General features: G+C 40.7%; 1 protein-coding gene across 3 annotated transcripts; it reads right to left on the bottom strand.

The window, feature by feature from the left end:
• Positions 1 to 91: 91 nt before the first annotated feature.
• Positions 92 to 4,758, bottom strand: atf5b (activating transcription factor 5b). Of its 3 annotated transcripts, XM_079555428.1 has the most exons (4): positions 4,393 to 4,758; positions 3,634 to 3,852; positions 2,126 to 3,308; positions 92 to 1,718 (listed from the first exon to the last, which is right to left on the bottom strand). In XM_079555428.1, the coding sequence occupies exons 2-4, from the start codon at positions 3,767 to 3,769 to the stop codon at positions 1,532 to 1,534; spliced, it is 1,506 nt and encodes a 501-aa protein (XP_079411554.1). In that variant the 5' UTR covers positions 3,770 to 3,852; positions 4,393 to 4,758; the 3' UTR covers positions 92 to 1,531. The 3 variants fall into 3 exon arrangements, with proteins under 3 accessions (XP_079411554.1, XP_079411555.1, XP_079411556.1); XM_079555429.1 differs by lacking the exons at positions 3,634 to 3,852; positions 4,393 to 4,758 and adding an exon at positions 3,487 to 3,595; XM_079555430.1 differs by lacking the exons at positions 3,634 to 3,852; positions 4,393 to 4,758 and adding an exon at positions 3,553 to 3,591.
• Positions 4,759 to 12,957: the final 8,199 nt, after the last annotated feature.

A 12,957-nucleotide genomic window follows, 5' to 3' on the forward strand; every position in this document is an offset into this window, starting at 1 on the left:
AAAGTTTTCCCTTCATGTGCTTCCGTCTAGTGGTGGATCTGGGGAGAACACTTGGACGTGCGAGACTGCAATGCAGCCAAAAAAAATGGGCTGGACTGTTTTTTGTTCGGGGGCAGGGGCAGATTAAGTGGGAGGGGCGAAAGGGGATGTCCTGGTTTAGTTTGAATGAATGAAAACATGCAGTGAAGTACCAAGGCAGATGTGAATGACAATGGATTATTTGGCTGTAATTTACCTGATGATCAAACTCTTCCGACTGCAATGTCAATTATCAAAATAATCAAAATTATCAACACAACAATTTGGATGCACTTTAGTTTACAGCACAGTAATAACATGGTAGTAGGATGGAAATAGCATTACAACTAGCGATAGTGTTTTATTCAGCCCTGTTACCAAGTTACTGCAAGTATGATTAGTATGGAACTACCCGCACTGTACCATAGCCGTGTTTCCTGGTCATTTACAATTAACATTTGGTTAGAAATAAAGTTAGGGTTATGATACAATGACTCATATCACCATGTGTGTTTTGGTTTCATGTCATTACCATGATAACCTCGTCATTACACTTTAGGGTGCAGTGCTGTTTCAGCTTTACTACTATGCTACTGCCACTCTGTGCTGTAAAGTGAAGCTCTTTTTTGATTGATAAGAAAAGTTCAGAGAAGTCGTACCCAACAACGGTTTATTGTTGTGTCAACAGGTGATTGTTTGTTCGCAAATACAGCCAATAGAGAGCAAAAGAAAGGCAGGAGAGGAGAGAGGGAAAAAAGCCAGTGGATGTTTTCAAGACCAAAACTAAACCTGAGCATGGGTCACACTGGCGGGACAGCACAGGACCGGAGTCCTTAGCTCATGAGAAGGAAGAAATTAGTGGATCTTGAAGCCATGCAATTAACAAAATATTGCCTTCAAATAACACTCGCACATGCTTTTCCAAAATCAAACATGCATTTCAGTGGGTTAAAGAAGTGTAAATACATTTTTGCAATACAAATTTCAAAATGTCTTTGATAATGAATATTTGAAGAGCATGATACATACGTTTCCAGCAATCTCTTTGTTCAGTTGATTGTTTTAAGCAAATAATAAATGAACATTAATATTATTAAGCAAAAATAAAATAGAAAATAAAATATATATTTAATATGGATCTGCTTCAATCCTGCTGATGTGTCACAAAACCACAAGCAAATTCACTCACTACTACTATTTCAAAGAGCGTTTTGTAAACGATCATCGCAAGCGTCAGTCTTTCACAAGGCTGTGAGTGCAGTTCGGATCACAGTGGTCACGGACAAGTTCAGCATTTCCCTTTCAAGCCACTTTTCCCAGGCTTGTAAATAGTTTGTCACCTTTATTCAAAGTTAGTGTTTGTAGGAAATTGGAGTTTTGGTCATCCTCTTTTGTGTGTTTTATTTTGAAAAGAACTACCAAAATCATGCAACTACCACATCATTCGTGTGTGAGACCAGTTGGAAGGTGTTTTTCCCTCGGGAGCGATGGGGTGAGGTTGGCGCATGGCGTTTTAGACAGTGCCGTCCTGCTTGAGCCGTTGACTGCGAGCCTTGTACACCTCGATGAGTAAATCCTTGACGTATTGGATTTCTCGCTCCACCGACTCAGCCTTGTCGCGCAGCTCGCGGTTCTGCCCTTCCAGTCCGTGAAGCTCCTCCTCTAGAGAGTCTAGCTCCGCCCTCTTTCGCAGCCTGTACCTGCAACAACGGCAATCACAGTTCATTTCTGCTGCCTTGCATTTTTATCAATTAGTGTAGTGAGCATGACCTTTGAGATGACGACACGATGATCAGTATTCTCCTGACGTGACAAAAATCTTTTTCAATGACTTCAACATGCTTAACCTTTTTGTTTTACATGACCTCACTCTTTATGACGCATTTCACATCTTTAACACGTACGAATACAGGAAACAAAGACTGACAAGACTTATATAAATGGAGAGGTGGGGCAGATTTTGGCAGGCGGTGAGGGACTTTCCATGCACTTCTACTCTCTGCTGAACATTCTAAACACAGATGGAGACTTCCGTGAAATGCGCTCACCAAATCTGAATGTTGAATGTGTTAAAGGAAGTTTGTTTTTGCTTTGTTTTGTTTTTTACCTGTGAGCAGCGGTTTTGTTCTGGTCTCTCTTCTTTTGCTTCCTCTCTCCACAGACAGGCTCCATGCCAGGGCTGCCCATTCCCAGAGGTGGTTTGAGGTGGCAGGGCTCGTCCTTTAGCCTCTGGGTTGGGCGGTGGATGGGAGCCCCCAACAGCGGCCCCTCACTCTCCACTCTGGACAGACATTCGTAGCTTTGGTCTGCAAGGCATTCTGGGTAGAGGTAGTGGCCGTGTTGGGGCTCTACAGCCTGTGCTTGTGAGGGCGGGTCTAGATCACCTATAAAGCTATGATAAGGCTCAGTGCTGCCCATGGACTGCTGGAAGTAGCTGTCACTGGGCATCATTGTCTCTTGGGGGATACCTCCAGAAAGTCCACCATCTTTGCTGCAGTGCAAGACCTCCAAGCCTGTACTGTCGTAACTTACATTAACCTTCAAGTTGTGCATCAACTGTCCCTCTCGTTTGTGGTGGCTGTCGTACGAACCACCGAAAAACCCTCGCGCAATCTCTTCGCTGCAAAACATTCCCTCTGAGAAGCAGTAGCTCTCCTCCTCCTTCAAAGATAAAGCACATTCTCTCACCTTCTTGACGCTGCCAAAGCTGTTCTTACTGACCGTTTTGAGCGTGGAATAGTGGTTCACGGACAGTTCCGTGCTTCCTGAGTAACTTCCCCGGGAGCCCCACGAGTCCAGTCCCACTTCGTCCACTTTCACAGTCTCACTGATGATGCGACGCCCGTTGTTGTGGTGGTAGCGGTGGTGGTAGTTGTACGGGGCGGGTCGGGCGATTTTGGTTCTGCTGATGGGACCGCCACAAAAGCTGGCCAGGTCCAGTTCCCCTGTTGCCAAGGTAACAACCACAGGGCTGTTTTCTGATTGGCTGGTCCCATACGAGCCATAAGGTAACTGATAATAAGACTGGGAGCCCATGGCTTGAGCGCCCTTGTCACATTTTGAGGATTTGTCCGACTTGTTGGCTGTGGCTGAGGACTCGGAGCGGAAGTAGTCCTCAAGTTGAGCCAGCTCTTCCTGAAGCAGTGAGGTCATGACCTCCAGGTCTGAGGGCACCTTGACATCGTGTTCTAACGGAGACGGAGGAAGAGATGAGCTCGGAGAAGACTCGGTTGTCGACACAAACGAAGACAAATCAACTTTTTCCGTCATCCAATCTGAGTGACCATCACCTGAAAAAATAAAAATAATAAGCACACAATCTGCAAAGCAAACCAGGTTTTAGACAAAAATGATTTTAAAAAAATACAAAAAGTAAAAAAAACACAAAATCACAAAATGAGTTGATAAATGCCAAAAATGAAATAAAACCCAAGCAACAACTCCAAAGAATCGAAGTGAACAACTAACCGATCATCTGAAAATGATTGAACAGCATCGTCTGCATTCGATAAATATCCACTTAGCTGTACTCACTGTACGACATTAGCCCCGTGCTGCACTGCGGCTCCGACCTCGGGTTGTGGAAAAATAAAAAACGATCTCGCCAAAACTCACCAATTAAGTGCTGCCGCTCCACTGGCTCCGCCCCCACCCCGGCCCGTGATTGGCTAGCGCTAGCCTGTCGGAGATTGGGAGCGCCGCGCTCGTCCGTGGCAATGGGTGGAATATTGCGAAGGATCAATGCCGCCATTATGTCGCCTGCTTCGATCGAATTGTTCAAAAGCACAAATCGTGCAATACGCCGACAAAAGAGTTGCGGAAACACCTGAAGACCTGGAAAACAAGAGAGATTTAAAAAAAAAATAAAATACGATTTTTTTTATTTTTACGCATGCAACAGAAAGTAAAACAAAATATAAATCATGGATCTTTTTTATTTTTTAACTATTAAATCAAAATGTGAAAGAAATAAATAAATATATAAATAAACAAACCCATAAAGAACAAATTCAATACTATTCAAAACTAATTAGATAAATGGATTAAAAACATTCATTTATATAACATTGTTTATATTATTATCATGATTAATGTAATAATAACAATAATAATAATAATAATAATAATAAATTACCTAAAGATATTTCACTACACTATATGCATTAAAGGGAAAGAAACAACTTTTAAGCATAGAAAAAGTAAAACGCATTTCAAAACAAGTGTTTGAAAAAACAATGAAACAATGACAGTTGAATTATTTTTAAACAAATTAAATGCAGACTGTAATTTAATAGTTAACTTGATCTTAAATGAATAACACACAGCTGATGCTGTTTTTAACTTTTCTGTCGCTCCAAAACAAGGCGCACTTACCCCATAGTTGTGAATGAGTTGTCAAAGTGCGTTGCAAAAGCAAAGCACGCGGATCCTTGAGTCGTGGAGCGGGGCAAGCGCAATTTAAAAAGCCATTTTCCCTTTAGGAAGCCAGGGAGAGCTCAGTGTTATTTCGGCGAACACAGACTTGGAGGCAGAAAGTTTTTAAATCCGCTACTTCTCCAACTCCTAATGCCGGACCGGATCACCGCAGACAGGATTAATCCGCGGTTTACGAGGTTCAACCATAGGGTTCAACCGGCCCCTTACGTCATGAACCTGGGGGACTTTCCCTTTTCCACAGTCTCTCGTCTCTTAAACCTGCTCTAAACAACTGTACACCAATTAAACCCATGCGCAACTTCTGCTGTCTTTGCTTTACGCACGCAACATTATTCTGAAATTAAAATAACGATGTAAAGGAATTTCAGATTACGAGAAAACGTCAAAGGATATCCTCATTTATATGTTTTAAAAACTGACGTCAAACTTAACTATACGCAGGGCAATAATCTACAAAAAGCGTAAGAGTAAATAACCTGACGCTAAACGTGTTTATAGAGCCTGTATTTTGTCTGCTCTCAGTGAGGAGCACTAATTTACAACCCCTCTCAGCGGAAGGATATCGTGTTGGTGTTGAAGGAAAGAACTTTAGTTGCAGCCCTGTTGCATCAGATCCGCAGGGGATTCGCTGAGCGCTGTTACAATGTGGCCACACCATTGGTTTATCCGTGAACTTTTCTATTTCTATTGGCCTACGATCACTCTTTTACTGAGTGCTAATCATTACTTTAAAGACAGACCTGGGACCCGCACATACTGTACACGTATAGGACACCTGCTGGTGGTGAAGCCAGTAAAGAGATCTGCTGGGCCACCACCCTGGTGCATTATGGGATAGCTACTGTAAATAAATCACACTATGGCTATTTTAGGACGTCACCTGTTACACAGAGCCACCTGTTTCAACTTTCGTTTCAGCAAATGCATTTGGATAAATTGTTGTGTAAACATGGGTTTGTGAATTTGACATAGTCTCTAAAATGGCCTATTAAACATGTTTTTTTATATCCACATATAGTCTAATATGGTATGGTAAAAAAATATAAATATATAATTAATATGCATAAAAATATGTTTATAAATAAATTAGAATGTAGGCTATCAAATCAAATAGGCTACATTTTTAAAGCAATGTTATCACAATGTAGTAACATTTGCACTCTTTTTTTTATTATGGTGATAATAAAAAATATGACAGCTTCGGTGTTTTTATGAGAGTAATTTTCCATTTTATTATGCTTGTACAGAACTTTATGTAACTAAATGTATAAACTATTGTTTATGGGAAAATGTGTACACGCTGTAAAAAGTAATAGGGAGAGCCAATGAAAAGAATATTTCATAAAGCATATCAAACAAGGCTGATGTTGATAGGCTAAGTTTATATTTTCACTCTGAAACATTTATTATAAACACATGATTTCCTATTTTCTTTTTGTAATCTCAAGAAATCAAAATTGCAAAAAATAGTTGTCAGTTTACTGTCCAGAAAGTCTTGTGAGCTGACACAAAAATGCCTGAATTATGATGAGCTGCAACTCTTTGATCCCAGTTGAGCAGATGGTCAAACTGATCAGCAGTTCACAGACGTCCCATCATGCATCTGTGTTACCGGCCTGTTGTTTTCAGACCTGGGAGTCAAGCAAACGTTTTATTATTGCAATATCAGCAATGTAATGTCATGTGATTTACTGTAAAAACAGTTGTAGACCTGGTTTAGTGTCTGAAATCCTCCTAATACTGTTGCTGGACCGATGTGATAGGCAGAACTTTTTGGTGTTTTGATGTTTCTTCTTTGTACATGCGTGTTTGTTAATCCTGCGCATTTAGTCCGTCTAATTCCCCAGAACTCAAAAAGCTAAGTTCACCTGACGAGCTCGACCAGACGATGATTTCAGTGTTCAAATTACCTCCATCGCTCAGCATTTTTGTCTTCAACTGATTCTTTCCCCTTTATGATTATAGAGATGAGTCCAGTAGTTAGATTCTTACTTCTTTTTTTTTTTTTACTTATTTAACTGTGTGGATTATCTTCTATGTTTTATGAGTGAATGTTTGACAGTGCAGTTTGAGATGATGATTTTAAAGGTCCTGTACATTATTTTTATATATTTATTTATTCTCCAAACATGCATTTTAAATGGTTAGTTGCGGCTCAGACTTATTCCCAACTTTAACAAAAACATTTCCAACACACAGGGATGACTTTCACAACTTTCAAGAAGCAATGTCATCACAGTAAACCCCAACGTTTAGCTATAGTTCAATCATTAAAAAGGCTTTATAGCAATTTCTGCTCTAACAAATGCTGAAAGACTGAACACATTTTATTCTTACCATTATTTAGGGCCATTAATGAAAAATATCAATGCCAAGGTGTCCAGAAGCAGCATTTGGAAGTCTGAATAAAGCGTGGGTGTTTAAGATGTTTGCTGTGACATTGTTCGACACAGTTGTTACATGTGCTCCCATGTTTTGGTGCAGTTGTATAGACCAGTCGGGTTTTGCATCATGCGTCTTAATCCCCTCGTGCTGTCACTGTGTTTGTCCAGTTCTGTCCCGAGGCTCTTGTTTGGACTGACGAGTGACACTTGACAGCCGGACGTGTGGAGGTCAGTCAGGACGAGCCTTATTAGCGAAACCTGGTCTCAGTCCGGTCTGGCAGGTGGGTAGTTAAGAAACGCATTTCTTTGAAATCTATCGTGATTAGTTACTCCCTGAAATTGTGTATTACAACAATATGATATCAATGTAGCTAATATATAGTTAGGTTGTAAATATTGTTGCTTAATAGTTTCTGTTATTTATTTTTTGTCATTCAGTTCTGTTACACATTAAGCATTTGACCTTTTCCCCTCATCCTACTACTTAATTATGCCATTTGTAACTACGTTTATAGTTTGTAACATCTCAATTTTTATATTTTTATGTTGATCCGTTGACTTTGTTTATTGAGAAGTGCTGAACTTTTTCACTTTTACTTGAGCAAATATTTGCATCACTATTTGGTGACAGTTTGCTTTTATAATTGGGCCCCATTATTTAAACAATAGACTTTTTTGGAAGCTCTACTCGTCTCTACCAGGACATACCATGGATCTCTTTGGTAAAGCCATATCCGAGAGCAAAGCCTGTTGCTATAGCGACAGGCGACGCAGCTCTCTCCAACAACATGTTTTTGGCAGTGCGTCCTGTAACCGCAGTTTCACACCCCCATCGTTTACACCGTTCCCCCTGTTATTCTGCAGACAGGGCACTTTCCGCATGAGCATTAATATGTAATCATCCCAGGTCACAAGATCACAAACTGTGGAAACATGAGCCAATGAACGAGCAAACATTTGGACAAGAACATGTGTCTCCTCTTCATGCAGGCCCCAAGCCCAGGTAAAGGAGGGGAATCACAAGGAAGGGCGCCTGTCTTAAAATCACAAATTCAAATACAAGTCGCCAAACACCACTGCAGGCACAATAAGTTAGTGATAAACGCAAGGGGGAAAAGACATATTTGCTCATTTCATTCAAAACATATAAGTATGTTAATATATTTTTCCTCCGTCTCTGATCATATAAATGTGATGATCCGCAACAATAAAATGTAAAAATGCTTGGCACATTTTAGCATTATTTTCTTAAAAATCATGTCTGGGAAAATATATCACTTTATTCCTCAATGAAAGGTACAAGCAAAAAAACAAAACAACAATTGATATGTTAATGATAGTAACGTATTTTACTGTTTGAGGATTTGTTTTGCATCTGAGCTGATTTGATTGAAATAGGATGAACCTTTTATTTTATTGTTTAAATACAGCTACCTCTCTCAACTTACTCCACTACATATTCAAACACATTATTGTGTAAAATATTTGCCCTCAGCAAACGGCTCATTTTTATTTATTCTCCGCACACTATGTACACATTTACCGTCGACTCTGCACTATTTCAGCGCGGCGTGCAATCCGCGAATGTACTCCTGAATTTGTTTAGCCTCCTTTACCGATGCCGTGCTACAATGATTGCCCGCTTTTTGTGCAGTATTGCCCTCCATCTGTCCTGTTTGTACAGTACGCGGCAGCCAAGAGCCCTCTCCACTCCAGCGGCGCATCGCGGGATGGGAAGAGCCTCCTTCTTCAAAGACGCGGGCGGCCCTGCTCTCCTCCACCATGGCACATTGGTATCAGTTTCACCATAATTTCATCACCAGTAGCTCCCCGCGAATACTGCTTACATTAACTTTTTACAAGGGATTGGCAACACGCAGGCACTGGCGCACGGATGCATGGCACAAGACTTTAGCCCCCCCCGTTTATTCAATAGTTGGTGTGAACATATTGTTATTTGTTGATGAAGTGTTGAGCAAACAGGGCCAGAGAAAGACAAGACAAGAGAGGAGAAACCCCCGTAGATACGGCGGGATTATGCATTGGGAGAATGGGGATTAAAAATACAAGAGGTTGGGGAGGCTTCAAAGTGCAACGTGCTTGAATGACGGCTGGCGTATTGTTTTGATAAGTGTTCCCCCAGGAGAACATGTGAGACGGCGTGTCACTTTCTCCCTCTCATCTTTGCCATAAAGAAAAGCACGGGCACCGAGGGGACCGGCAAAAATCAACTGTAATTGTGGCAACAATACTGTAGAGACACACACACACACACACACACACAATGCAAATGAATTTATTTAGTCTGAACATGAACCTAAATTACCGTGTTAGACCCTGAGATGGGAGATGATAATTGCGGTTGCACTGGGAAGCATGACAAATACAGACGATTTCATTCAAAACCCCGAGATACTCTTTCATCACGCTGCCGGTAACATGGATCAGGACATGTTACGATATGAAACATTGTCAAATCCGCATGTGTGTGTGTTTACCACCAAAGTCAGGAAGGGAAAAGAATAAGACGCTCGACATGCGCGGCTGTGTTTCCCCTGTTCAAATTACAAAGACGGCATGAATAAAGATGAGTGAATTAACCCATTACTCTGACCATGAACGCTGCCGACATGACGCAACAGAAACGCCGCGTCTCAATTATGATTTACTTTGACTTCAAACAAAACAAAACACAGGTTCACGACGAGAGGAAAACAAAAGATCAAAATTATCAAGCTTCAAAACAATGCGCGGAAGGCCTTCCCACGTTTAGTGCAACCACAGTGAAATAGTTGCACATGCAGCTTTTTAACACCGGTTGTTTTGGAGTGTTATCAATTACAAAAAGAGGGAAATCGATTTTTTTGAATTTACATCATTTTGGGGTCAAACAATTAACTATGTTGGCATTGTGTTGTTACAGATGATGCTTCCTCACTCACCTAAATATTTCATTCTTGAAACACCAATATTACAAACAGTTCAGCCGTCTACACTTAAGTGATTCTTCATGGATCCCAAGTGAATGTAAATTAAAGAATAGGCTACATTGTATTCTCTGTGATGTTAATTTGGAGCACATCAATTTGCTTGGTCTTAAAGCAAACATATCTACTGTATATGCTCAACCGTCTCGCCAAGTAATAATTTAACACGCCACAGTTTTACAATTAAAAAGGATTAGCTGAGTTGATAGAATCAAAAACTGTAAATTTACACATGTTCTGTGTCATTCGGATGTATTCCTGCTTTGTCTGTTGATACTTTTTTTTTTCCAGACAAAAATGAATTACCATTGCTAGATTCATACACAGTCATTTCAGTGATTGATTTTTTGGTGATTCAGCCCTTCTTATTTAACATTCAAATACAGTCCATTGTGCCCTTGGACTTGGCCAGGTTAAACAATACGTCGTTCATCTCCAGAGTGGATCTGACAGCTGAGGTCTATGGTGGGAGACAAGCGTTGTGAAATTGACAGAATTGTGTGACGTTTACTGCCGGATTCGCTGACTGCGTTTCTCCCACGTCTTTAATAAACATGTGTAAATACAAATCCCACACAAAGCCTCGTTACTAGATTACCATTGTTTTTCTCGGGGTGTTCGCGTTATCACCGCGCCGCTTCTGTTGTGGGGAACGTGTTTTAACCGAGAGCTGAGATTTCGAGCCCTGGTGTGGTCTCATTACGGCAGGCTGCTGTTGGTTATGCTGCGCCTTTGAAGATGAGGCTGAAGGGAGATGCGTTTTGCTGCAGTTCAAACAGTCTCCTCCACCAGGACCCACCTCCACCGCTGCCTCTGCGCCCAAAAGTGCGTCTGCGTGGGGGCTTTGGGCTGTGGGTTTGCTCCTGGTTAGAGGGACGGGGTTGCAGGCCACTTCCACTTCCAGCCAAAGCAGATTATCCCAGTGATGCAGTGAGAGTGAGCGCTAAAGCCAGGCAGCATTTGGTGATTTGTTTGAGACCATAACATCATTCATTCACTCCCAACTCAGTGGTGGTAAGCGACTATTGTTGCCACAGCTGCCCTGGAGTCGACTGAAACGGTTCACTCACACACTCCGCACAGGCAAGGTGGGTGTCTTGCCCAGGGATACAATGACAGCCTGCACCTGTGGGAGTTGGGATCTGAACCGCAATGTAAAAATATTGATAGCATTTGTGTAGAAATGGAAATCCACCTTTTCAATATGAATCAATAACATGAGTGTACTGTCAATGTCTTAAGTCTATGTCTATTTTCATCACTGTTTTTGTTCAACATTTTAGAAGAAAAACAAAGGAATAATCCACACAAGCGATAGTGCTTTACACGTCAGCTAAAGAACAATAAATAAATAGTTTAAGAGTAGCGCGCAAGACAACATGAAATCAATTGAAAAAGAAAACATTCAGCAGTAAAAACACTTCCCTCTGGTCATCTCAGGGCCCAGAAGGAGAGACTGAGAAGGAGCTTCTTCTCCAAGGCAGTGAAGGCCCTATTGAAAGTTTAATTGGACATGTCATGAGGCCAGTGAAAAATCACTGGTCAGAACTTGAAATTACTTTTATGATATGAATGCAGATTTTTATTGATGTTTTGATGCTATTATGCATGGGGGTGCTCTCAAAATGAATTCTGTTGTGATTCATTTTGCAGTGACAATAAGGAACAATCCTATCCTAAAACAAAATACTGATACTAATGCAGCAAAACCATCAACTAAACAGCTACATAATAATAATAATAATTCAACAAATTATGATTTATTAGCTGAGCGGATTTCCATTTTTATTCACTAATTTACCTAACACTTGCTTATCTTTGAACAGTGTGAGGACGACGAGAGCACCTACAGGACACAGGCTGCACAAGTTTGTCGCTTTGAGGATCTAACCCTCAACCTCCATGCCAGAAACACGGGTGCGCTAACCACTCTGCCACTGTGTCTGTTCTTTGCAAGAGAATTAGCTCCAAAAGTCTCTTCTTAGGTGAGATCGTGATGTATTTAAAGAATATGAACGTTGTATAGGCTTTTGTGAGGTGAGAGAAGGAGCCCCCTGTGGTGTGTTTTTGAGGAGAGAGAGGCCTGAGCAGCAGACAGATGTGCGAGCCAAAAGGAAAGAAGACTTTGAAGGTAAAGGCAGCGGAAGCAGGATTAAAGCACAGGCTGGACTTGTAAGCGGAGATCACAATCCACTACTGAGGCTTTTCAGTTGACAAGTCTAACAGAATGATTTCACCCCTCTATTTCACCTCCTCTTCCTATGTTCTAATGCAAGGGCTGTGCAATATGGGGGGACAATTCCGATATTTTTGATTATTGAGATCATGAAATTTCAATATTTCATCAAACCATATCAAGACGCTCATTAAAATCCCTATATCTGATTTTTTTTTTGTGGAACAAAATTTTATTTGCCCTCCACCAGTACATTGTAAACTCTGATAATTGTGAGAAAAAATACTGTGCACCTGAATATAAAGGATTTGCATCCATTTCATGAACTTTCGGACTAGTTTTCTAGCATTTTGTTGACCTGCGTTTGGAAAGTGAAAAATGAGTTTGGGCCACAAATGGCTATTTAATTTATTCACTTCCTTGTTCATTGTTTGTAAACAAATACAATCAGGTACGAGGCCTTTAAACGAACTATTCGAACTGTTATACTAGTGATAACACTTTACAGCCCGCGAGTTCCATGTGTAGGTGCAGGGAACAAGAAAGTAATTGCACATTTAAGTACAGGTATTTACACATTAAAGTGCCAAAAGGGTGTAACAAAGTGTAACAACTGTATACAAGGAGTAACAAAGGTGTACAACGTGTATCAAGGTGTACTAAGTGTAACAAAGGTTTATGTGTTGTTGCATGGGTTTTGATAATATACAGTTTCATAAATGACAACAATACACTGTAACTACTGCAGTGTTTGTACAGGCTTTTTAATGCCCAAATAGTACATTTGAACACGACAAACAGAGGAAAAAGAAATTGGTACATACATAATTTTTTGCGATTTCCGAACATTTCATCAAACAGAGGAAAGGGAATCAGACATTTGAGCAAAAAAAAATCAATCAATCAATTTTAGCCCAAACTGTAGCTGAATATGTTTTAGTCTATAGTTTTCGTA

Source organism: Gobius niger (genome assembly GCF_951799975.1).
Source record: "Gobius niger genome assembly, chromosome: 1".
Taxonomy (NCBI): domain Eukaryota; kingdom Metazoa; phylum Chordata; class Actinopteri; order Gobiiformes; family Gobiidae; genus Gobius; species Gobius niger.

Excerpts from the sequence above, each read along its gene's own strand:
- atf5b (XM_079555428.1), bottom strand. The coding sequence starts at position 3,769 with ATGGCGGCATTGATCCTTCGCAATATTCCACCCATTGCCACGGACGAG. Across the intron at positions 3,309-3,633 it reads GGAGCGGCAGCACTTAATTG|GTGATGGTCACTCAGATTGG; the intron begins GTGAGTTTTGGC and ends TTATTTTTTCAG. Across the intron at positions 1,719-2,125 it reads AACAAAACCGCTGCTCACAG|GTACAGGCTGCGAAAGAGGG; the intron begins GTAAAAAACAAA and ends CCGTTGTTGCAG.